The following is a 27,264-nucleotide window of genomic DNA, read 5'->3' as shown; positions in this document are numbered from 1 at the left end:
TTGGGCCTTCTGGCAATTTCTATTAGATCTTTCTTAGACTTCTAACCCTTAAAGGAGAGTAGACAGGGAAGAAGAGGGCCTGCAGCTTGGAGTAAATTTAGGGGACCAGTGAGATCAGCATTTCTCGCTGGGGAAACACAACCATCAAGGTGTGTTTCCTAACACCTAGGTCTAACCCCACTATCAGCTTGAACACTGAACCACCAAGGCAGATGACAGAGGCAGTATTACAGAGTAGGGTGGTAGAGACAGTGGACTCAGTCACATGTCTACTTACTAACAATGTACCTGGACGAGTTAAATAATGTGCCTCAACATTCTCATCTGGATTGAAGGTATAATAACCACAGGATTGTTGTAAGATGCTGAATAAGAAATCTACACATGCACATTGCCAGGTTCATCAAAGTGTTCAATAAGTATCAGTGGTTTCTGTAGGGCGGTCAGCAAATGTATTACTGGGTAAGCAAATACAGACGATGAATGATGCCCGAGTGACCGCTGCCTTGTGGGGCCGACATGCACTGTGCACAGGGACCCACAGTGGAGGGGAGTGTAGGAATGGATTGGTCCAGGAAACGTGCAAGTGATGAATCTCAACTAAAGCCAAATACATCTGGCGTCCCGGAAACTAAAGGTTAGCAAGATATCCCTGTGAAAACACCTAGCTCAGGGGAAAACAGAACTTCCTCCCTGTGCAAGTCTGTTACCAGTTATTACCCAAGTGAATAGTCGGAGTCCTGTTTCACTTCCTTTCTTCCCACCACATAGCCTTTGAGCAATGCCATCAGCAGAAAGACAGGCAGTACCCAGAGGAAGGAGAAATGAGGGCCCTCTTCTGAATATAAGAGATTTAACGACTCCCAAGATTTATGGAGATACCATGGATTTGTCAAATAAACCCCAAAGTGTAGGAATATGTTGGTCCTAAGTTCAAAATTCTGAAGTTTTTGAAAATAAGACATATTTCCATTCTCAACCTTTGTTTTACGATTAGCTGTCACTGTGTGAGACTAATTCGATGGCATTAAACCACAAATTAGAATTAAGCTGTGAGGAAGACAGACACATGCATGTATTTATCTAGTACGACAGGAAAAAAAAAAAGAGGATATTCTGACTGGTCAAATATCCAGGTTAATACACTACAGAAAGACCATCTTCATTTTTCCAATACTGTGTACCCATCTGTAAGGTAAGCATCTGTATCAAACAGATCTGTGACAAGATTCTCCTATAAGGGGGCGCCTGGGTGGCTCAGTCGTTAAGCATCTGCCTTCGGCTCAGGTCATGATCCCAGGGTCCTGGGATCGAGCCCCACATCGGGCTCCCTGCTCTGCGGGAAGCCTGCTTCTCCCTCTGCCACTCCCCCTGCTTGTGTTCCCTCTCTTGCTGTGTCTCTCTCTTCAAATAAATAAATAAAATCTTAAAAAAAAAAAGATTCTCCTATAAGGCCAGAGAAGCCTATCTAACAGAAACTGACCCAGGTCAAGACATCTTGAGCTTGAGTTCTTAAAGGAGGCAAAGGTGTCATCCTGAGAGCCTGGGGGAGAGGAAGAACCAGCTCCTGTTCCTCAGGAAAGAGACGAGGAAAAGTATGATATAGTTTTCCTCTGGCACCATTCAACCTCCCTGTACCTCTATCTCTTGGGACTTTGGAGAAGAGAGACTTGCTTAATTCAATGCATAAGAAAGTGTGGGTGGTAGCGCTACCCAGAATGAACCTTCTCAGTGCCAACAGGGTGTGAGGGCGGGAATCCAGACACCAGTGCCCACTGCAGAGACTGCCCCACCCTCAACTCTGTGTCTGCCTCCTAGGGTCAGCACCTCTCCTGTCCCAGATTTTTAGGGATTCTTCTTGTCATCACCTTCTGTAACCATGGATTCCCCCGATCTCAAAATCTTTTTCTCGGTAGGGGGTTAAAAGGATATGAGGAACTGGGAAGGTTCGTTATCTGTAAAGCAGGGACCAAGACGCGTGCTCGTCTTCATACAAGTGAAGTGTAACACTTGCAGTGTATACTTCCAGAGTATGTTCGACACAGAAATCATCATCACTCTTTCAACTAATTAAAAAGCAACAGTTGCTAAAAGCTATCTGAAACAAAACCCAAACTGAAGTAGCGGCAGAATGTGCAAGAGAATTCAGGTTAACCAGTTTCTCTGATTCAAGAAATCTAACCCCTGCTATGAGCTGGATCTAGGAATTTTACAATGGTATTTTTTATTTTTAATATATATATGTGACTCCATACCTGAGACTTTTAAATTTTTTTTTAAAATTTTTTCACCCCCAGGCCCGGGGGTTGGGGAGATTATTAGATTGTTCTCTTTATCTTCTTATTGCACTTCGGTCAGGCTGTAAATTAAAAAAAAAAAAAAAAATCCCTTATGCCATGGCTTACCAGATTTTTCAGCAGCGTGGACAGTTCCTTTGTAAGAGTAGAAAACTTGACAAAAGCAGTGCCAAGATCTGGGTTGTCTCGACTTAAAAAATTACTTCCAAACTTGTCAAGAACTTGTGCATAGTTTTCTTCATTTTGTACGTGATCTAAAAAAGAGAGAGGAGTCTGAGCTATCATTTGCCACAATGACGAGTTATTTTGAACCCTGACTGATCACTAGAAACTCTTAAAAGGAAAGCAAAGAGAAACTGCATCAATTATTCATTGAACATGTCCAGAGGTGGTCAACGGGGCACTGAATGTCTTCACCCACTCTATTAAAGGAGATTTCCCGTTCTTCTATAGTGTTCAGTTCACCTACATCCCAGTTAATCCATGGACCCCACAGGTGAGGGGTCAAATTATCATCACATTTTAAAGCACACTGTGTTTCCATTAAGAAACTATGATGATCAGGGAACAAGGAGAAAATTCTCTTTAGAAAATCAACCTTGGGGCGCCTGGGTGGCTCATTCGGTTAAGTGTCTGCCTTCGGCTCAGGTCATGATCTCAGGGTCCTGGGATCAAGCCCCGAGCTGGGCTCCCTGCTCAGTGGGGAGCCTGCTTCTCCTTCTCCCTCCACCCCTCTCCCTCACTCACACACGCATTCTCTCTCTCAAATAAATAAATAAAATCTTAAAAATAAAAAATCTATCTTGAAATGCAAAAGAAGAATCCATGGGTTCTAACATGTTTCTTTCTCTGCAACTCAACTTAATTTCCTTTAATTCTAAGCCTCAGGTCTGAGGAACAGCGTTTTTTTTTATTTTTATTTTTTCACATACACTCTCTCGGTGCAAATTGTGCAGGCATGGATCAGACGGATTTATGTTTGAAGTTTGAAGTTCACCACCTATAAGCTTGCTAACTTACCAGTTTTTTAACTTTTATGGCCCATCAGAGGCATTAATAAATTTCCTCACTCTGAGCTTTGGTTTTCCAATCTGTAAAATGAGACTAATACTATCTGACATGACTGGGGTGCTGATGAGCTGATATAAAGTATCCAAAGTTTCTCAAAAGAGTGAGTATTCCATAAATAACAGCTCCCACCTCCCTGAAACACTTTCTCTACTTGACTTCCAGGATACCATACTCTCTTGACTGTCCTATCTCATGTCTGCTCCTTTCCAATGTCTTTGCTGGATCTCCATCTCCCTGACCTCCTCATGTTGGAGAGCCCAGGGCCTTTCTTCTCTATGAATGCTCACTCTCTGCATCTCACTTAGTCTGTGGTTTTGGATAGCTTCTATCAGCTGACAACTCCCAAAATGATAGCCCCAGCCCAGACCCCCCCTGAAATACAGACTTCTATATCAACTGCTATTCAATATCTCCACTGGGATGCCCAATAACTCTCATCTCAACATGCTAAAAGCAAACCCTTAATGTTCTGCCCCCAACCCTCTTTTTCTGCAGACCCTTGTATCTTGGTCAGCTAATGGCAAATACATTCTTGTAGTCATTCAGGCTGAAACCCATCAAAGTCATACTGATTTTTCTTTCTCATATCCCAGATGCAGCCCATTGGCAAATCCTATTTATTGCCTTTACCTTGAAAATGCAACTAAAATCTGACAAGTTCTCACTACCCCCACGGGGATCAACCCTATCTAACATGATTTCTTACCTTGACCACTGCAAAAGCTTCCTACAAAAGTCTCTTTATTGCAGTTCTTGCTCACCTACAGTCTACTGTCAAGACAGCATCTAGTGTGATTCTTTTAAATTGTGCATCAGATCTGTGACTCTTCTATCAGATGTTAGCACTTATAACAGAAACCCAGGTGCCCCATCCTTGCAGGCTCTGGGAGGCAGCACCGCACATCTCTACACCCTTAAGGGAAGCAGGCATGGAACGTGATACACACGAGCAAGGAAGTATGATTGGAGCCAAGGTACACCACTTCCTCAGGGAGGCATTTCAGATACCCGGACTCCCCACTTCTCTCTTCCTTTGTGGTGGAGGACAGGGAGGCACGGATATGTATGCAGGCCCGCAGGAGAGGCATAATATTTACTGAACGAATAAATGAACGGTAAATACCTAACAATATCATGTCTAGCAAAATCATCTCTCTAAAGGCTTCCTTCAATACCTCTTTAGAAAGCCTTCCCTTAGTTGGCAATTATCCTTCCTTGCCTATAATTCTCTGCACCTATTTTGCAGTATTTTCCATCACATCACATCATATTTGTTTAAGTTCAGATCTTTCCTTGCCACCAGACCACGAGAGGCAGGGATTACCTCTAGCTCATCTCCGTGTCCCTACCCAACTAATACCACTGTGTTTGTTGTTTTTCCATGAGCGGCGCTTAAGGAGTGAGGGCTCCATAAATATCTGTTGACTTCGATTTGTTGATTTCCTTTTCAGGAATTTCAGAAGCATTCCCTTCTTAAACCTCCTAGATTGATGAATAATTGAGAGAAAAATCTAAAGTACTGCATTCTCAAATACACTCTCAATGACTGCCCGGCAGCCAGGGGCCCTCACGGAACCAACCGTGAGTCCGCACGGGGGCGCAGCCCAAGAAGGAAGTCAATGCACCGAAGGAAACGTGTCACAGCGCTCCAGAGAAATGAAGTGAGGCCCAGCAGCCTTCCAATCATCACCGCATCAAAAATTCATGATGCCTACAGTGGATGTCAGCATTTTAGCCTGAGATATTAAAAAAGATAAAATGTAGCTCTGGTTAGTGCCCAAGTAACGGAGGGAAGCGGCTCAGAAACACACAAAAGAAAGGCCACATCAGCTCGACAGACAGGATGCACGTGTCTGGTCTCCTCATAAACTGGAGTTACCCCTGATACCTTTTGTCTGAGGCCAAACAGCCTCACCTCACCCCAGAGAATCCCATCAGACCCGACACCCTCTTCTGCTTTTGGAGGCCAGCAAAAAGGCAATTCAACTGCCTGTTCAACTGCGTTCAAAGAAGTGTCTCTAGTAAAACACAAGCATAGAGGATTTTTGTTTGTCTGCTCAGAATTAGAAAATATTTCAGAAGACATATATCATAATCTTCAGATTAACAGAACACTCATGTACCCACCAACCAGTTTAAGAAATAAAGTGCCACAGAATGCTTCCTCTCTCCCCCAATTCCGATCTCTTCCTTCCCTCCCTAGACAAAACCACTCTCCTGAGTTTGGACTGGCATGCAGAGTTTAGAAAGAATTACGAGAAGCTCTTAGTCTATCAGAGATGACGGACTCCTCAAAAAACAAGACAGACTTGGCTCAGGCAGAGACAAGCCTCAGGAAGGGAGAACTGGCATTTGTCAAGAACCTTCTTGGGCCCAAATGCTTTTTACAGTATCACATTTAACCCTCACCAGAACCCTGCAAGGAAGAATGAGGCTTAACGGGAAGGTGGAACATCAAATGTGACGTGAGAGAGGTGGAAGGGGAGACTGATAAGGAAGTACAGGTAAGGTCATGGGTCCTGTATGTTCTGCTAATTCCATAAAAGAACAACCGTACGGCCAACACATAAATTTATGTGCATACGTATGTGTGTGTATGCTAATCGAACATATGTATGTATGTGTGAAATTTCCTAGTACAGATACATCTTAAAAATCATAGTCTAGTGAGGTATACCCGGGGACAGTACTAATAATCCTGCTGAGGGCAGAAATTATGGGGATTAACTGTAAGGTGCTTTTAGAACAGTACCTGGCACGTAGCACCTGCCTCCAAAAAGATCAGTCACTATTACCGCTAGAGCCGGGATTGTTATAAATCAGGGAGACGTATTTAAAATCAAACAGCACAGGAACGTATGTCTCATGTTTTAAGTTTTTTTTTTTTTTAACATATATAACAAACCTAACAGTGACAATTCACTAGCGAAATTCTGTAAACGCATGCATCCCTTTGTATGGAGTGAAGGGCTTACCAAGCCAGTTTTCGGCAGGTGCAGAGGGAGAGGGCAGAGACAGGGTTCTGGTGGAGGACAGAACAAGGGCAGAGGCTGAGGGAGGAGTGCAGCAAGCAGATAAACAAAAGGTAAATTCAGGGGTTTAGGGAAGAAGAGAGAAATACAGGGCTTTGGTGGGGAACACTGTCACAGATACAGGTGTAACTGAATAGGAGGGCCGATGAGGCAGAAAATAGCCTGATCAGGACCTTTCAGAGAACAGAATAAGCTCTGTTTTAGGATCCTCGGTCTACCTAAGTGCTGGCAGACTTTTGGGAAGTTGGTAAAGTGGGCGCTGGGGAAAGCAGCTGAGGATGGAGACTGGATAAAAGAAAAGAACAAGGGAAGAGAGAAATCTGATCCAGCCATTATGGAGATTCATGCTTTTTGAATATCTGTAGGGAATTTCTGGCATTCATGGTATTGTTGCAGAATGTAAGACAATTCCAAGAGCTAGGTAATTCCTTTCAGTTCTGAAAAAAGGACAAAATAATGTAGTTTTACCAGCCGAACCAGAAAGGGCCATTTAGGATTTCAACGGCTGGCATTTCTTTGGGGTGATGACTAACGTATACTAATCACCTAAGATGTTCCACGCAGCTTGAAAGGGCCTTTATATACATTTCAACATTTAAGCCCCACAGCAATACCAAAGCAGTGATTTACTATTTCAATAATGATAGTGATAACAGCTGGCTTGTCGAGTACCCAGGGTACACCAGTCACTGCACTAAGCACTTCACGTCCATTGCTTCATTCACTCTTATTAACAGGACTGGAATGTAAGTACTGTTATCATCCTCATTATTTAATTTTTTTTAAAGATTATTTATTTATTTATTTGACAGAGAGAGAGACAGCGAGAGAGGGAACGCAAGCAGGGGGAGTGGGAGAGGGAGAAGCAGGCTTCCCGCTGAGTAGGGAGCCCAATGTGGGCTCGATCCCAGGACCCTGGGACCATGACCTGAGCCAAAGGCAGACGCTAACGACTAAGTCACCCACGCGCCCCTCATCCTCATTATTTAGATGCAAAAATGTGTCTGAGGTCACACCACTCCTAAATAAGGGATTTTACTCTTAGGCTTTTTTAAGATCTCAGAGCTGGGGACTCTCTCCCACATCCCAAAGTCAGAAAGATCTGGGATCAAATCCCAGGCCTATCACTAAACCTGTGTGGTGTTTTGGTCAAGTAACTTACCTTCCTAAGCCTCATCTTCCCCAGCTGTAAAATGGACATAACAATGGTATTTACCTCACAGAGGTATTATGGAGATTAATTTACTGCATGCCAAGTGCATGGTGCACGATAAGCTGAGTAAATGTTTATGACGAGGACAACAGCGATGACAGCAGCAGGCTGCCCATCAGAGGCCACTGCGGTGGAGTCAGCCTGGCATCCTCACGCCAGGGGCAGAGGCTTCCAGCAATACTCCGAAGTCAGGGACAGCCCTAAGAGTATACGTTCCGAGGGGCTGCAGTAACATGTGCCCTGAGAATACATTAAAATTCAATATATATATATTTTAAATAATATTCTTTAAAAATGGGGCACTTGGGTGGCTCAGTCAGTAAAGCGTTTACCTTCGGCTCAGGTCACGATCCCAAGGTCCTGGGATCGAGTCCACATCGGGCTCCCTGCTCCGCGAGGAGTCTGCTTCTCTCTCTCCTTTTACCCCTCCTCGCCCCTGCTCGTGCTCTCTCTCTCTCAAATAAAAATCTTACAACAAAACAATGTTCTTTAAAAATGTCTTGCATATTCCTCCAATGAGGCCCTACTCAGAATTTTCAGAACCGCAGCAAATAGTAAACAGGCCTTTCTCTGACGGATGTTTGCCCAATTCTCACCCTGTGCTAGGCCTTATCAAACTGGGAAACTTTCACAAAACTTCCCAACTGGCCTGTGAACCCAACCGTTGATTTTCTGTCGCTGTAATCACGGCTGCTCCTTATTTGGCACCGACTGTGTAGTGGGATACATCACACTGAATGTCCTAAAAGTCCTTCAGGGCAATGTTTAATAGATAAGAAGTGAAAATCGCTGGTGAATCTGCACTGGAACCCAGCCTCATGTGATTCCAAACCCATCCTTTTCCATGGACAGACCCAGCAAACACTGTAAAGGATGCCATGACACATGCCACAAACACCCATTTGGGGTTTACTATATGATAAACACTAAGAAACAAAGCGGACTAAGGCAGACCTCCTGTTCCCAATAATGACAATGACATAATAATTATAACAGTGGTAATAAATTGTTAATAACTAATTATAAGAACAATTAATTGCAGTTACATTTTTGATTACTTAATGGGCCGGGAACTGTGCTTTTGCCCTGCACTACTTCATTTGATGCTCAGGACGGTGTGCTATTCTTCTCCCCATTTTCCAGATGCAGGGACTGGTATTTAGGGGGTGGAGCTAGGTCACCTAGCTAAGTGCTGACGACAGGCACTGTACAGCCCGTGTTCTTCACCCTTACGCTTGGTTAAGTGCGGGAACCCCTAGAAGTCTGCTATTTTTAAGCCAGACGGCAAGTGATCGAGGGACCTGAAAATCTAGGTCTTAGCTCTAGCCTCTATCATGTGTCTCTGGTCAGGTGACTAAGGCTCTCAGGGGCCTAAATTCATCTATAAAACAGGTCTAATAATACCTACACCCAGCCTACTCCTTGAGGTTGAATGCTAAGAGGTAAAGATGTCATAATTAATATGAAAGCTCTTTTGGGAAAACAGTAGCTGCAGGAGCAGAGAACATTATAAAACCATGAAGGATTATTTCTATTTAATGAGGAAAAGCCTTGAAAGCATTAATAATAAATCCATCCTCAAGAGCTCCCCAACCCTGACCAAGCACCACCTAATGTTTACTGAGGCATCATATGATGAAGGGACATGGGCCTAAGTGGCACGGAGACCTGGGTTTGAAACTCCCTCTGGTCCACACTGGCCATCTGTGACCTTGGAAAAGGCACTTTTCTGGGTCTTTCTTTCTTTTTTTTTAAAGATTTTATTTGTCAGAGAGAGAGAGAGAGAGAGCGCACAAGCAGGGGGAGCGGCGGGCAAAGGGAGAAGCAGGCTGCCCGCTGAGCAAGGAGCCCAATGTGGGACTTAATCCCAGGATCCCAGGATCATGATCTGAGCTGAAGGCAGATGCTTAACCGACTGAGCCACCAGGTGTCCCTGGTCTCGGTTTTCGTATGTGAAATGTGACAGATGTATAATCTATAAAGTACATGGTAAGCCTCTAAAAAGATCTTTATTACTTTCATTCACCCTGAGATGGAGAGCTGAAGTTCTGATGTTAATGGACATTCAGGTATAATCTAAACATCATGGTATTTCTTGGAGGGTTCTAGGATACATACGACTGTGGATCAAATCCCAGGTCTTCCATTTACCAGCTGTGGATCTAAGACAAACCGTATCATCATCTCAGACTCTGCTTTCCTAACTGCAGTAATGCTTCTTGATAGGGTTACTATGTGAACAGGATGGGAAAAGCCTATAGTGCGCTTCCTCCAGCGTTGGGCCTACGGTGGGTGTTTATGATAGGGGAGGAACCATCCCTCACCCCGCAGTGAGTCTCACTTCCTTAACTTCCCATACTTTCCTTCCTGAGAGCCTAGCTTCTCTCTCTGTGTCTTTATGTAAGTTATCTTCTGTGTCAAGAGTCCCGCGCAACTGTGTTTATCATTTTAGCCTCCCCAGCTCAGAGGGCTCTCCTGGAGCACAGCCTGGGTACAAGGATCGCTGCGCAAGGGCCACACAACCCACCTCAGGTCCTCCAGTCTGCCTGGCTCCGTCACAATTCCAGGCCTCAACCTGCCTCTTTCAAGATCAAAGGTAAGTGTAACCTCCCAGGCAAGGTTGTCATTCACTCCGTCCACAGCCTCCTGCAATGTCCAAGTTCCCAGCGTTACCTAATCTGTTGTTGTTCACCTGGTCCCCAGCACTGGCCCTGGCACACAGTGCAAAGCCAAATGCTCAACGCATGTAGTAAAGTCTCCTGGAACAAGTCCTTTTTCCTTCCTTCGGAAAATACTGAGTATCGGCCACGTGCCAGCCATATAAAATACAATGAGCTATAACGTAGCAATAAAGCCATGTAATATGTGTCATAAATTATAGTGCTGGCATAGAGGGCAAAGGGATAAATTCTTTTATACTATCCTATACATACTCTGAAGCACTAATCACCCTTTACAATTTTTAATTCCATTTGTTTTTAAAATTACAAAAATAATTCATAAAAATGATAGTTTCCTTTCCCTTTCTCCAATACCCTCCTTGAAATAAGCGAAGTTAATGATGTGGGGCGTTAATAATCTCAGCAAAGCTTTCTCTATGCTTAAAAAATACATACATACATACAATAAGGGGTCTTCTCCCCTTTTCTCACTTTTAAAAAACCAAATGGGATTTTTTTAAGGATTTTATTTATTTGAGAGAGAGAGAGAGCGCGCGCGCGTGCGAGTGTGCGTGGGGGGGCGCAATGGGGGGAGGGGAAGAGGGAGAGGGAGAAGCAGGCTCCCCAGAGCAGAGAGCCCGATGCGGGGTTTGATCTCAGGACCCCAGAGATCATGACTGAGCTGAAGGCAGACGATTAACTGAGCCACCCAGATGCCCCACAAATGCGATATTAAATACAAGACTCTGTGGCTTGCTTTTTCCTTACTGAATAGGGATCAAGAAACTGAATGTAATTAACTCTAATTCATTATTTTAACTGTGATTATATTCCATAGTAAACTCCACCATGATTTGGAGAACTATCTCCCTGAGAGACTCCCACAGTGTTTGCTACCAAAAAACAATGCTGCAATAAGTATTTCTATCCATAAGTTCTTATATGCTGTCACTTTATCTCTGAAAAGATATATTCACAAAAGTAGAATTGTTGGGGGGTAGGGTGCATACTTCAAATTTTAATTACTACTGCTATGTTTCCAAAGAGGCTGGTGGTAGCAATGCACAGACCCAACAGCAGTACAAACAGAAGACTATATTTCCCTAAAGCCTCGCTAGCACATAGATGTTACTGTTCTTCTTAATTCTCGCCACAGGGACGTGAAAAACTGGACTGTATAGTAAGCCCGAGTTATCTTGCTGTATTTTATTGTCCATTCACATTTCCTTTCCTGCCTGTTGTTTTCCATCCTTGTCTTCTCCCTGTCAATCTGTAGGGAGACTTTCTGCAGAAGGGACAACAATCTGTTGTAATACATGCTGCAAACATTTTCTCCCATTTGTCTCCTCACTTAGTTTATGGTGTTCTTTGCCACACAGAATTTTTTACATTTCATGTCGTCAAATATACCAATCTTTACCCAAAAGACTTTTGGGATTCCTACCTTGCTTAGGTTCCCAAATCTTCTAGTATTTAGTATTTTTTTTTTAAAAAAACACAGAAAGCTTTAATTCAACCTAATATATCTCTTTATATAGCATGAGGAAGGGTTCTAATGTTAAAGAAAGTTCCTGAGCCTTCTATTTGGTTTAGTTTTATTCTCTTTTGAGTATTTAAATACTTTATCCATCAGCAATGCATTTTATTTTCTTTCTTCTGCATGAAAATATATTGCTTATTTAATACAGGGTCTTGTAGGCACCCACGTAGTATCTGGTAAGTAAAGGAATACACAGACAAAACTTGGATGCAGCCAAGAGAGGTGACCTGAGCAACACCCTGAAGAATGAAGAGTTGGGGCACCTGGGGGGCTCAGTCGGTTAGCATCTGCCTTTGGCTCAGGTCATGATCTCAGGGTCCTGGGATCCAGCCACATTGGCTCCCTGCTCAGTGGGGAGTCTGCTTGTCCCTCGGTTATGAGCTAGTTATTTCACTTCCCTGGGCCTCTGTTTCCTCATCTGTTCCCACCACCACTCAGTACAAACTTGTTAAAGATTAAAAGAACATCCTTAAAGGCAGAAAGGCTCGTGCACATTTTTTTTAAACTGCCTTTCTCCATGCCACTCGGGATGACTCATTCCTCTGATTTTTCAAGGTCATTTTGAATTTGGATTTGTTCTTTCAAAATTCTAGCCAAGCCTCTGCAAGAATCTGCTCCAGCCCCAAGGGGGTTATCTGGAAACTCAGCATGCAGACTCCCATTTCCGCAACAACTGACAAATCCATTAACTAGCAGAACCCCAAGACAAGATGCCCGCAGAGTTCCACAAGGCTATTACTCAGCATTTAAAAAGCCCTCTCTTCTGGCTCCCTCAGGCAGGCCTCCTAACTGCCAGATAAAATCCACATCACACTTGGGTTTGCTCACAGCTCTCTGGGTAATGTTCATGCTTTGAGATCTGCCCCCAAAGAAAAGCTAGGAAGGAGACAACCATTCCTCTTCTATTCCAGCCTTCTACAGTTGACTGCCCACCATCCGAAGGGGCTGAGCTTTTTTGTAAATAGGTGTAATTTAAAAATATGGCCCCACATTTCATGATTAATTCACAAACTTTCATTAAGCACCTACCCTGGTATAGAAAGGTTAGGTAGGTCATTAGGTATGCAACCTTAGTCCTTCCAAGCTTCAGGTTCTTGGTTTAAAAATTACGTGTTAAATAGGGCACCTGCGTGGCTCAGTTGTTAAGTGTCTGCCTTCAGCTCAGGTCGTGGTTATGTGTTAAATAATTCGAGATTAACTGAAAGTTCACTGGGTTCTTGTCCTGGTAAATGAGGTAGGCTAGGCTAGGACCGGACCGTGTAGGTATCTCTAGACTAGTGCTCTCCAGACTATTTTTGATCAACTATACCTGTTGGTAAAACATTTTAGAGCATACATTTCCAATATTTATTTTTTTAACCATTTATTTATGTATTACTACTATATGTTATATGCATATTCTACATATAATGTACTATTTGTATCAATCAATGGTTCTGACCTCAATTTCAGAGCTTCTAAAAACTCCTAAAATTACCTGAAAAATTCTGCCCTGCAAGTTTTTTATTAATTTGGAGAAGGTCTGTTGTTCTCCAATTACAAAGGGATCGACGACCGCAGAATGTTAAGGATCAGAGAGAAATGTCAGCTGAAACTAAAGACAAAGCTTCTTGCCCTCGATAGGTGCAGAGTCCAGTGAGTCTGAGGGAGGGCAACAGCCTATGTGTGGAAAAGAGATCAAAACGTGCAAGCAGGCCTCTCTGGGTTTGGTGGCTGGAGAAATACCTTTTTTTTTTTTTTTTTTTTAAAGACTCATTTATTTGAGAGAGAGAGGGAGTGTGAGCAGGGGAAGCAGCAGAGGGAGAAGGATAAGCTGACTCCGCACTGAGCGTGGAGCCCGATGTGGGGCTCCATCTCAAGACTCTGAGATCATGACCTGAGCCAAAATCAAGAGTCGGATGCTCAACCAACTGAGCCACCCAGATGCCCCTGAGAAAGGCATTCTTTGTTGGACCCTATGAGGCCCACCTTGGGGCATACATCATGCCTTGCAGACTGCAAAAGAATCTTGGTCTCATTTCATAACCACTATTTCATCAATAGATAAGGTAGGGATCATCTTCTCTTTTTCACAGAGAAGAAAACTGAGGTCTCGAGAAATGAAAGGACTTGCTAAGGAACACTCAGCTACTGGGAGCCAGAGCCGAGATCACATCCCAGTGCTCTTTCAGAAGGCCTCCCCCGCTCCTCACTGTGCAGGCAGCACAGACCACCCCCAAACAGTAGAGCAATACAGGCGTCTCCACCCCAGGGCTCCTGGAAAAGGCATCGCCCTGAGTGCAGACAAGTAAGAGAACAAGGACGGCAGAGCACACAAAGGTGCCTGGTGCCCCCTAAAGTGTGCCGTGTGTGATTCAGAATCCACACGATGAAAAAGAGTTTAAGAACGAAATGTGGCTGATTAGCATTTTCTTCTTTTATCTGAATTTTCTAGTGCAAACATGTTAATATAAATTATACTTTTACAGTGAGAAAAACAAATAGAAAATGCCATTAAAAGAAAAAAAAAAAAAACCAGCCCCAGGTGTTCCAGAGTGCAAGCCCCCTGCACTTCTCTATAAAGAAAAAGTAGAAGTTTGACAGGTTATCAGAGACATGGAAGATCCGAGAATATCCTGTTGTCTGTGTGGGCAGGTGACAAACTGGCCACGCATAGTCATCCTCCATCAACCCCCAATCACTCTGTCTTACATCATTGATGATTCATGAAAAACACTTCAGAATCAATAACAACTTGTGTGATTTCCATACATAAGCAGGGCGTCAGAAAAATCAGTAAGTAGTTATCTTCCTGGCTAAAGAGTCAGCTGGAGGGTACTTCCAGTCCTAGAGATAGACACTTTAAAATTCATGTCCTCATCCAAACCGCAAATGGAATTCAACACATGCATGACCGCTTTGTAGAGGTTATCCCAGAGCATGGTTGCCTTAAGACGGGGCCTTCTTTGAAAAGAGCTGTGGTGGGTCTGCCTCACAGGGGACACTCCACATGGTCAGGGGAGCATGTGTGAGAGAGGGAGAATTTAAGCAAACCTAGGGAGAATACCATACACAGAAATAAAACTGGAGACCCTGGCATTCCTCCAGACTTTTCGCTATAGTTTAACTGCCATGTCATTATACAGGAAAACACAACCCTAGTCTGATGAGACATAAACCATCCAAGAACATGGTCAAAATGTGACGTGGACTAAGAGGCAGAAAGATAGAGGCTGGCCGCAGAACCTTGGCTGTAATTGTCAAGGAGGGTATCACACATCTGTGCTTTTAATTTGTGAGACTCTAGTAAATTTGGAAGAACAAGGGAAAGAGAGAGCAAAAACAATGTAAATAGCCCTGGGCCCTCCCATCACTCAATAATGAGTATGTGTCTGGGAGCAGGAGGGATGGTACCATCTGCCCTTTCCTCACCTGTTCACAGGGGAAGCTTCTCCCTGAGCTAAGGGTGACTGCCTGAAAGACTGTGTATGTGTATGTATGTGTGTATGTGTTTTAAATACCATGGCTCCTAAAGGAATGCCAATACTTTAAAAAATACCAAATGAGTTATAATTTCAAGTGGCTTTATTAGCCATACAAGGATTTTCAATGGTTATTTTGACTCCATGGGTTACTTCCCATATGTGGAGACTTCATTTTTTATTTTTTTAAAGATTTATTTATTTATTTTAGAGAGCAAGCACTTGAGCACGTGTATGGGGGGGGAAGGGTAGAGGGAGAAAGAGAATCTCAAGCAGACTCCCCGCTGAGCTGAGAGCCCAAAGGTTTCTGGGTTTTTTTTAAAGGAGGCTCCATGCCCAGCATGAAGCTTGAACTCACAACCTGGAGGTCAAGACCTGAGCTGAGATCAAGAGTTGGGATGCTTAACCAACTGAGCCACTCAGGCACCCCTCCCAAACATGCAGACTTTAAAACTTAATTTCAAAGTATGACTGTAAGGTAAATACACTTAGTTTACAATAAACCATAAGTTCAAGAACGCAAAGGACTGCTTATCCTATCATTTAATTACCCATGCACCTCTCCTGTACTTTGTAAATAGTTTTGACTGAACAAAGTGCCTATTTTCTGTATTCAGGTATTTGTGATCCAAAACCTGAGCTGAAGACATATCTCTCTTTAAGTCACTTTAATATACTGTCATAAAGTCCAACTATGCTAAAATACCTGTGAGTCAAGAGTGTTTTGTCAATCCCTTATATCTTAATAAACGAATTACTCATATATAATTTTTATAATTAAGGATCTGCAGCTGGTAATTTGACAGAGTAACTTACACCATACTAATGTTCCTGTTTATAACGAATACGAATGACGGACAAAACATAAAAAACAACCACTTGAAGCCAGTGGAGAGCAAACAAAAGCAGGCAGAAACAGGAGGGGATATCGCTGTTTAAGGAAGAGAACCATACCAGAGAAGACCATATTTAACTGGCTTTTCTCCTAAGGGCAGACTTCAGTCCATGCTGGGCAAGGAGAACAGAACACAATCAGAAAGTGGCATTTTACTCAGCTGAGGTATCAGAGGTCAGAGTTTAGGATTGCTTCAGCAGCTGGAAATTGAGGGGGAAAATCCTAGAAAGGACGAAGTCACAGAAAAGGACACACCCTCAATTCCAGTCCTTGGCTGACCTGAGCAGCATGTACTTCAAGAAGCCCAGCAGAAAACAACATCTAAAGAGCTAAGCAGATTCCAGCAACTTCCCAACGCTGAGGAGAGTTTGGAATTCAAATCCCACAGAGTTAGCAGGGCTTGATAAATACTCTGGGCTGAAAGCCCAGGCAGATCGAGCCATACGAGTATGGATGATGTTGCAGGACTAAGGGCTATATCCTGGGACTATGAGCAAAACTAAAATAAACTTACCCTAACATCAAGGTGATGGTCATCACCAGAAATTTGACCACATACTAGAATAAAACACCACACACTTCATAGGAAGATAAAGGAATCCAGAGTCTCTATGTCATACAATTCAAATGTCTACATGCAAACAGAAATTATTAGACATACAAAGAAACAGAAAAATGTAGTCAAAAATCAAGAGAGAAGAACCCAGTCAAAAGAAACAGAACCAGAGACAACCTAGATGCTGGACATCAAAATAAATATTATAAATAAGTTCAAGAATTTATAGGAAAAGATGGATAAAATGGGTGAAGAGATGAAGAACTTCAGGAAAGACAGAAGTTTTAAAAAAGGACCAAATGGAAATTCAAGAACTAAAAACATACAGTATCCGAAATAAAAATTAATTGGATGAGACTAACAGCAGACTGGATACTGAAGAAGAAATGAGCAGTAAATCTGAAACCTGAAGGTAGAAATTATCCAAACTGAAGCACAAGGAGTTTAAAGATTAAAAATAAAATCTCAATGGCCTATGGGAGAATTTCAAGCAGTCTAACACAAATGTAACTTGAGTCCAAGAAACAAAAAGAAGAAACAATGTAAGAATAAATAATTTGAAGACATACTGGCTAAAATTTTTCCAGTGTTGATTAAATTTTTGCAACTAGGTGTAATTATAATAACTACCACTGATGATCGCTATATCCCAGTATCATATTAAATATTTTAAGTATGTTCTTTCCAACTTTCACAACATGGGGGGGGGGGTAAAGCGAAGCAATTTAAACACACACAATTAAGTTTGTTCCGAATTTCCCTCTGCTATTGCAGAAAGCCTCAAGTCAAGGAGGATGAAGTAATCATCACTGACACTATAGCTGGGTACCTACATGACCTGTGTTATGCTTCACCACGGTCCAGTGAGGTGGAAACTATTTTTCCATTTTCAGAAATGAAGCAACAACTGCTCAAAGTATTCTCTGACAAAGTGCTCCCAGCCACCAATCAGAGGCTAAGTCAGTATTTGATCCCAAATCTGTGTAACCTCTTCCATGATGCTACTAAGGCTGTGAGGGAAGCATTTTAGTCTCTGTCAGAGAATACACTGGTTTACGGGCTTCATTGTTCATTCATAAATTATGCCAATGACAGAGCACCTGGTAACAGGAGTGAGGGTGGAGAAATACTGTGTGGCTAGTCAGTGTCAGTTCTAGTTTGTATGCATGTATATATTATTTATAAGATTTTATTTATTTATTTGAGAGGGAGAGAGAGAGAGTACAAGCTGGGGGGGGAGGAGCAGAGGGAGAGGGACAAGCAGACTCCTCACTGAGCTGAGAGCCCGATGCAGGGCTGGATCCCAGGATCCGGGGACCGTGACCTGAGTCAAAGGCAGACATGCTTAACCAACTAAGCCATCCAGGTGCCTGCCCCATCTGGTTTGTTTAAATAAAGTGAGAAAGCTGCTCCTCTTTCTGAGAGACCAACCTAGCACCTTCATGCTGTAGGACTGCTGCTTGTTTTACTTGTCCTTCTCCCTGCACAGGTGAGTCACCCCAGGGCACTGGGCCCACAGGCCCTGCACTCCTCTGAGTTCTCAGTGCCCCATCCTGGGCTGGCAGTCACTCTCACCTGACAGTTACTGATCTGACAATTCTGCCTCAGCAGCCTTGGGATCACAAAGACCTAACTTTCAAATCTCATCACTGCTTACCAGCTGTGTAAATAAACCAGTTTAAATTTAAACTTAATAGCTGTATAAGTGATTTAAACTAGGTTACTTCACTCCTAAAGTGGGGATAATAGTGTCTTGCATACAGGACTGCTGAGATAACTAACATGGTAAATGTATGTAAGACACCGGGTAGATAGGCGCTCAACAAAGGTCAGCTGTAATTTATTATTTCTAAAAAATTAAAAAAAAAATTTTTTTTTATTTATTTGACAAAAAGAGAGAGAAAAGAGAGCAGGAGGAGTGTCAGGCAGAGGGAGAGGGAGAAGCAGACTCCCCTCTGAGCAGACAGCCTGCCATGGGGCTCGATCCCAGGACCCTGAGATCATAACCTGAGCTGAAGGCAGATGCTTCACCGACTGAGCCACCCAGGCGCCCATGTAATTTGTTATTTCTACAAAATTTGGACTATTAAGGTCGAGGACGTGTTTTTATATTTACCTTTAACCGAGTATTTCTGTTCTTCATCTTGAGGCTTTAAAAAAAACCCAAGGTACTGGTTGTGGAATGAGCACTCCCAATTTTATTTAAAATGACTTAATTTCTTGGGACACCTGGGTGGCTCAGTCGGTTATGTCTGCCTTCTGCTCAGGTCATGATCCCAGGACCCTGGGATCAAGCCCCACATCAGGCATCAGGCTCCTTGCTCAGCGGGGAGCCTGCTTCTCCCTCTGCCTGCCACTCCCTCCCCACCCCCCACTCGTGCTCTCTGAGAAATAAAATATTTAAAAAAAAATAAAATGACTTAATTTCTCATAAAGAATGCTCCCATGAGTGCATACATCATAAAAAATTAACTCATTTTAAAGTTGAGAGCCCTCATTCCAGGCCAGCAGATGAAGTGTGTGCACCTCCCCTCACACACCCAGATAGCCTCTAATTTTAAGTAACAGTATTTCAGCCAATGGCTTGAATATGAAAATTGGAACTTCTTAAACAGCCTAGGAGTTATAAGATTACTCTAGAAAGAGACTTCGATTTTCTAAATGCAGTTGTAAAAATTCCTCCTATTTTATCCCTTCACAATTTGAGGAGTAATACTCTCCTGGATAAGTATACTTCCTTTTAGAAAAAGCTTCCTTCCTTGACCATCTTGAAGGAACTCATTATTTCAACTTGTTTTCACCTCCTAAGGAGTAATGATGGACCCACAAATGCAAAATGCCTTGCAAGCCCCAGTAATTTGTTTAGACTTTGCTTAAATCACTACCACCACCAAAAGGTATTTACAATTTCAATCTAAAGCCTTCTACTTCTGAGGGCTTAAAATTATTTCTTTAGGGGCACCTGGGTGGCTCAGTCCTTAAGCGTCTGCCTTCGGCTCAGGTCATGGTCCCAGGGTCCTGGGATCGAGCCCCGCATCAGGCTCCCTGCTCAGCGGGAAGCCTGCTTCTCTCTCTCCCACTCCCCCTGCTTGTGTTCCCTCTCTTACTGTGTCTCTCTGTCAAATAAATAAATAAAATCTTTAAAATTATTTCTTTACTAACAAGTTTACTTTAATTCAAAAAATTTTCAAAAATCAGATGATAATCTGCAAACTTAGAAAAGAGCAAAAAATATATAAAATTTCCTAAACAGAGCAGGTGCTCTTTGTATACCTTTTGACGTTTTATGCTTCCACATCTTTCTATTAAAATTCTAATCTATTTTATCTCTTAACTATTTCAGTTAGGAAACTTTTTCTCCCCACTGAATACTACAGGATTTAAAAATACCATTACATGATACAACGGTAAGACACCAAACTTAATTTATCAATTTTGGTTACAATTCACTTCCTACTATACCTTTAAATTTGACAAAATGTTAACTAAAAGAGCTAAAATGAACTTACTTAGATACAAAACCATTCACTTTCCTATCCACTGATGAATTTAGCACCTTACCTTTAAAATCTTAGATTTCGTCACACACTGTGAGCTACTTCTTAAAATAGATAAAATTAACAAAATGAAAATCTGGGGCGAACATCACACATTAATTTTGATTTAGAAAACACAAATGTTCTTATAAAACTACTCACTCCATAATTCTAAACCAAAAGGGGGAAGGCAAAGGGAAACTGCTTTTTTCCCTAATGTGAAAAGGTTATTGAACTATTTATGACAATCGTGCTCTATTTTGGAAATAAGGCTTCCATATCATATGCTTACAATCAAATTACATACCACTGTCATTTTTTTATTCACTAAAATTAAAGGATTTAAAGAGTCCCAACTTTCAGACTAACAATGTTATGTGTTTCTAGGGGGCACCATGTGTTACTAATAAGCTAAAATGTATTCCAAATAGATCTTGGCATGAATTTTAAGGAAGCCACTATTTAATAATAAAATCCACATTTGGATTTGTGAAAAAAAATTATCACAGAAAAAGACCTAGTAGCAGGAATATTCTTGGTCTTCACTCCCAAGGAAAAGTGTACATGGATGTAATAATACATCTGTTCAAAAAGATTAACAAATGCAACCCAACTAGATCATTGACAACAACAAATTTGGTGCATCCATGCTTTCTACGAAATACATGCCTCTTTCATTTTATAAAAGTACGGTATGTTTCACTTTGTGTTTTTAACAGCACTGACAAGCAGCGAGCTCCTCTTTCTCAAGAGACACACACTGACTTTTGCTGAGCCTGGGATTTGCGTGCACACGCCCGTGTCTGCAAGGGCAGAAATCTTATGAATGCCAGTCCCTCGTCTACTGCTCTGAGCCAGGGTCTCGTACAAAGCTTGAGGCGGCATGTCAGCAGGGCTGCAGGCAACTGAAGGCATGACTGGGGCTGGCAGTCGCTACGGTGGTGGTTCATGGTTTCCTCGCAAAGAGGGTGGCTGGCTTCCTCCAGAACAAATGATGGAGGAGTGGAGAGACCCAGGTGGAAGTGATCTCTTTTATGAACTGGACTTGGAAATCTCATGATATCACTTCCATCACATTCTGTTCATTAGAGGAGGGTAGTAAGTCTGGCACACATTCCAGGAGAAGAGAATTAGGCTCTGCCTTTGGAAAGAAAAATGTCAAAGACTGCAACATATTTTAAAGTCTCTAGTGTTCAAGAAACTACTAGCTATTTTAAATACATTAGGGGAACAGAGAAGTGGGGGAGGGGAGGAAGGAGGGAGGGAGGGACACACGTACCAAGGCAGACTTTCTAAATGACAATATACTTCACAGATTATTAACATCAACACTTCAAAACTTAGAAACAAGATGGGAAGGCTGAATAGCTTGGAAAATTTTCTCTTGATCAAGCAGTTCACAGAACTCAGTTTTTTGTTTTTGAATGTCCTCATACACAACGGGACGGGACGTAAGAGAAAGAGACAAAGTCCCCAAGCCATTTTCAAACTAAAGGGCTTCTGGGGAGATAACTTGTCTTTCCAATAAAATTTGTTGTTATTATACTGTGTTCCAATTCATACTGATAAAGCTTATGTGTAATCATAATAAATACATTGTAAAAGTAAGACCCTTCACCATTCTCAACCATCTTTCAAATCATCTGGGGAGGAGCGCCTGGGTGGCTCAGTGGTTTAAGCGTCTGCTGTCGGCTCAGGTCATGATCCTGGGGCTCCCTGCTCCTAGGGCTCCCTGCTCAGTGGGAGCCTGCTTCTCCCTCTCCCTCTGCCTGCCACTCCCCCTGCTTGTGCGCTCTGTCAAATAAATGCAAACCATGTTCAAATCATCTGGTGGGGTAGGTGGTGGTGGTGGTGGGCTGGCTGGTCATCTCAAACCAGAAATAAAGAAATCCTTCTTAGAACTTTAAAGAACATCACATGGGTTTTGTGTCACTTAAGCACTGTGAGAAAACAAGAAAATTATGAAAACACTGGGAAACAGATACCAGGGTTCAGCCTCTGTGGCTTCTCTGGATTAGGCCAAAAGCCCTTGGACAGGAATAACCCAGATTCCACTGAGCATGTATCATGGAAAGATCGGCAACCCCACTGTTTTACTCATCTAGCTATTTTTTAAGAATTAAATGTCACAGTGCTGCTCACACAAGCTACACCCGTTCGTAACGGCGGAAACCCTATCAGGTCCCAGCGGTCTGTGAGGTCGAGTTTCTCCCTGCACTTCCAAGCCATGGACATGGTAACTAGTGTGGCCCCTCTCTCCAGGAACTTGTAAAGTCATCCGGGATTACACTCCTGGGAAGTTACACTGAAGCGACTCACTCACGTCCTGATTAAACATGATTAAACACTGAACAGCCATTCACGGAGAGCTTCTCGGGGACCTCTCTAGCCACCATGGAGCAATTCACTGCATATCTGTTGAACCCCTACTAAATGGCAGGAAGAAGACAGGTGGAGAGTAGCTGTTAACAGCAAGGCTGGAGCCAAGTTCCATTACTGTTAGGCGTGGCACCTTGCTGAAGTTTGCCTGGCTCTTGAAGCTTCAGCCCCACCATCTATAAAATGGGGGTGACGCTGGCCCTACCTCAGAGGCTTGCTCAGCGTAGCTTAGTACAATCAACACCCAGTGAACACCACATCCTCCGAGAGGTGTTCCACTGAGCACCCTGTCAGACTGGATCAGATCCCTCTTGGGAAGCTTTCCAGTGTCTAAATGATAAAATCCTTTCTGGTTTGGGGATCTAACATCCATCTCTCCCACTGAACTGTAAAATTCATGAAGGCAGAGATTCTGATTTGTGTATTATCCTCAACCCCCAGAACAGTGTCGTATAACAGTTGCTCAATAAACATTTGTTGAATTAATAAACTATGGTGACAAATACATAATATATAAAGACAAAAGACAGAGTAACAGCCCTCATCACGTGGGTCATGGGCTGGTGCAGCAGCTCTGTTTTACCTGCATAATACCTGTGGGGTCATTTATTAGAATCCCAATACCTGGGCCTCACTCTAGAACAACTCTTGGCAGGTGGGCCCGAGGGACCCCCTGTGTTTAAGTGTTTTTAGGTGATTCTCATGAAAAGTCAGGGTTGACACTTGCCGGCCTAATGCCAGAGAGACCAGTCGACAGTTACAATACAATGGGACATACGCTCTCGAGCAGCAAAGTGATTTCCTGGGATGATGGGGATGCCCTGGGTCTGTGCCGCCCAATACTGTAGCGGCTAGTCCCATGTGGCTACTGAGCACTCAAAATGTGAATATGGGACTGGGGGACCTGAATTTTAAATCTTACTGTATTTTAATTAATTTAAATTTAAAAAGCCGTAGATAGTAGAGACCTACCGCAAAGTACACAGGAGAACCCCTAATCCATCCAGGGTGGGAGTGATCAACGCTCAGCCAGCTGTGGCCCCCATCCACCAGGCGAGAACAATCTCATGGAGGAAAAGGCAACCAAACCGCACACTGATGCAGGAAAGACATTATTAGGGTTCGAAGCCGACGGCCAAGAGAGAATTCTTGAGACGTCTTTGGTGCAAAAAGGTGATTTTATTAAAGCGAGGGGACAGGACCCGTGGGCAGAAAGAGCTGCTGTACCGGGGGGTTGTGGGCGGTGACTGATGATATACTATGGGGTTGGGGGAGGTAAGGAAAAGGGAGGTTTCAAAAGAACTCTCCTATGCTAAAGAGGACCTAAAGATACCAGAGGCCTTGCCATTGTCAAGGTGAGGTTGTTTACCCCTCTATCAAGGCATTAAGATAGTTGGGAGATTCTTGGAAGAATGTCACACATGTCCCACCCAGGAATGGGGGGTGGAGGGAGACTGCAGGATGTCAGCTTATGCTTTGTCTTCAGCCAGCCTTCTGCTGCTCCCTCATCACACACATTCCTTGAACTCACTCACTACCTTACGCACATGCAGGGACAACCTCTCCCTTCTGCCATGGCCAAGACAGCTGTGACCAAGGAAAGCCCTTTAAAGAACAAGATGAAGCACATCCCTACCAAGTAAAAGAGCCTTTGTGTGAGGAGCTGAATGTGATTGTGGTCACTGCAGGACACGGAGGGGATGCGTCTTGAGCAAGGGAACTGGGGAGGGGAAGGAGTTACGTGGAGCCCCCAGCAGAGTAAATATGGCAGCAGCATTCTGATGCAAATCAGAGGTCTCTCTTCTGTGACTCGTAAACTGAGAGCCTCAAGCATACACTGTAACATTATGGAGAACTGACACTTATTCCTGAGGCAGATTATGGCTCATTAAGCTCTTTAGAAAATTGGGCTGGTCCAGTGCTATCTGCAGGAGACTGAATTAATATAGAGAAGGAACCATGCCGCTGATCTAGCTGTCATTTTTCCCACGTGTGAAGCATCTATGATGTGGCAGGAAGTTTGTTAGGTGGATTTAAATATTACTTCATTTATCCATTTGATACTCTGCAAATCAGATACTATTTTCTCATTTTATGGTGAGGCAATTTAAGATTCATAAAAGTTAAGTCATTTACTTTAACAAGTACTGATAAAGTTAGTGATCTACATTAAGTTTCTTTTTCATAAAAACTACTTTATTCTATTAAATAGATATTAAAAAATCCCCATTTGTTTTTTGTTTTTCCAGAACAGATCTGGATGGTCACAATCAATGCTTCAATAAACCTATTTGCATATAAATCTTATGTATACTTTCATTGATGCATAATATACCTGCATCCATATAAAAAAGTACATCAATCTTAAGTGTAGCATTTGATGAATTATCAAAAAATGGACTTAACTATGTAATCATCCCCAAATCAAGAAACAGAACAATATCAGCACCTCAGAAGCTTCCCCTCATGCTACCTCCTAGTTATATGCCCCACCCACCTCTCCACAAATTGCAAATATCTAGAAAGGGACTACCATACTTTGGGAGTAAATCAGAATGAAGCTATGGTAGAAGTTATATAAATTAGGCCAAGACTTAAAACATTTGAAATATTTAAACATTTAAAACATCACTACATAACTAGGCAATCATCTAATTACCTATATCTTAATTAGAAGTTAGTGTGTTCTTAGATATAAAGAAATTAGAGAAAGGGGTATCAAGAAACCAGGATACAGAATGGGTTACCAATTAGGCCCAAGGGCTTTGAAGAAGACAAGAGACAACTGGGTTTCCAGCTTATTGAGACTGATTCCCACCTCTGATAAGAAGGGGAGTTCCATAAAGTATCTGAAGGTCGAGTTTTTCCTTTTTCAACATTCCTTTCAACTCCAAAATTTTATGACAATTATGAGTATGAATATAAATAAAATATAAAATTTATATAAAATATGAAGGTATGGCATTTACTGAACTGCCCTGAGGCGATAGGCTCTTTATAGATATGAGCTCCTTAACTCCCTTCAACAACACTGTAATACCACAATCTGTGCTTTACAGAAAAGACGGAGGTTCAGAAAAGTGAAGTAACCAGCTTAAGGTTACATTGCTAGTAAGGGGCAGGGTGGGGGTACAAACCCACACTGGTCCAACTTCAAAGCCTGTGCCCTTTCCATTGGACTCGCTGCCATCCCCTCGGGGGTTTGTTATGCTACAGACAACGGATTCCTCAGACCTTCTCTCTGGGTAGGTGAGCTAGTACCACAGTAATCCTAACAAAAGACGTGAGTCAGAGACCTTGAAACTCACTTGGCATTTCCAAGCCTCCCCTCTCCTTCCCTGGGGCGATGGAACCTACCCTTTCTTGTGGTTAGCCATTGTTTATCTTAACTAGGTTTACTTCTTCTGATCCCCTGAAAACAGACTTTTGTTGCCAAGTCAGCAGACCCAGCTGACACATTCAGTGATACAGGTTACCGGACACGCCCTCAGCCACAAGAATAGACTCTGGTTGGCAGGTCCCTCCGGGTTTCAGTTCAACCTCCCCCCTTCTCTCACCCCACGCCCAGCACCAATATTGATTTCCAAATGTGTACGGCAGAAGGAAAGATCCTTGTGTCCCTCACTGAGGCCACTGAGCTACAGACTGACCAACTACACGAGAGATGATCAATAGCTCCTACGTCACATGTCCCATTTTGTGACAAAATTCCCCGTAGCCCTGCCAAGTTTTTAAATGTATACTAAAACCCACTGCAACTCAGGTTCTTTAATCGTTTAACTTTGGAAACAGTAACCGGTGTAGGCTGAGAAGAAACCGAGAAAAAAGAGAAAAGCTGAATTTCTTTGACCTACTTATTTTTCCTTTGGTATCAAGTCTCCTATAAACATAGCATCTTACAGATAACAGAGAAAACTGTAGACATTATATATAATTCATGCTGTCTGCTTTGGTAAGTACTTACCTTGACCGGAATTATATATTGCTTTTACAGATTTCTTCACTTTCTGCAAGGCTGTTCTATCTTGGTCTAGAGCCTAAAAGAGAAAAACGGGGGGGAAAAGATGTTGGAAAACTTGGCAGATCATTCGTAATGGCATTTGTTTTGCTGAGTTACCACAGACATATTTATGCGGACATATTTATGAACAATAGACCAGTTCAGAGACTGGAAGTGCCCAGGATCTGAGGAGTCATGTTTGGGGGGTAAATGCAGAGTCGTCCCACAAAGCTCAGTGCTGGGTGAAGCTGACAACATGGTGGTCAGTCAGTTATCACCCCAAGCTCCGCATGGGAAAGAAAATACAAGACACTTAAGATAGAGGAAGACTTACTTCTCTCACTGGGAGAGGGTGGTACCGGGGAAGGGACGCAGGCAAGCCTAAGACGTGAATGACGTGTAACTACGGGAACCGTTCCAACACTTATCACCTGATGGTAATTTCAGCCAGGAAGAAAACATTTAAAAGGGTGTAATAAGAGTGACCTGAAGATTCCTTTTAGCATACAAAAAAATGACATAGGCCAGCTGTATTTTAAAATTCTGTTTACTGAAAAAGGACAGCAAGGAAAAGGCTACCATGATGCTGGTAATGCTTTCAGATGATTTCTTAGATGGAGTTAA

The 27,264-nt window shown here is 42.7% G+C and overlaps 1 protein-coding gene across 10 annotated transcripts in view; it reads right to left on the bottom strand.

Annotated features, from left to right (window-relative positions):
* Nucleotides 1–27,264, bottom strand: part of ASAP1 (ArfGAP with SH3 domain, ankyrin repeat and PH domain 1) — a 348,641-nt gene that overhangs the window by 125,469 nt on the left and 195,908 nt on the right. For 9 of the 10 annotated variants that reach the window (XM_045895867.3, XM_064587867.1, XM_064587866.1 and 6 more), the window contains 2 exons: nt 26,605–26,677; nt 2,406–2,551 (listed from right to left, as the gene is read on the bottom strand). In XM_045895867.3, coding sequence (XP_045751823.1) covers nt 2,406–2,551; nt 26,605–26,677 — 219 coding nt within the window. Of the gene's footprint in view, nt 1–2,405; nt 2,552–26,604; nt 26,678–27,264 lie in introns of those variants that run through there. The other variant, XM_064587870.1, reaches the window with a different exon arrangement.

Source organism: Mirounga angustirostris, unplaced genomic scaffold (assembly GCF_029215605.1).
Source record: "Mirounga angustirostris isolate CCGP_5_RB_7025 unplaced genomic scaffold, mMirAng1.0.hap1 SCAF_4, whole genome shotgun sequence".
Lineage (NCBI taxonomy): Eukaryota > Metazoa > Chordata > Mammalia > Carnivora > Phocidae > Mirounga > Mirounga angustirostris.
The sequence above is the reverse complement of the archived record's forward strand: the minus strand, read 5'-3'. Positions and strand labels throughout refer to the sequence as shown.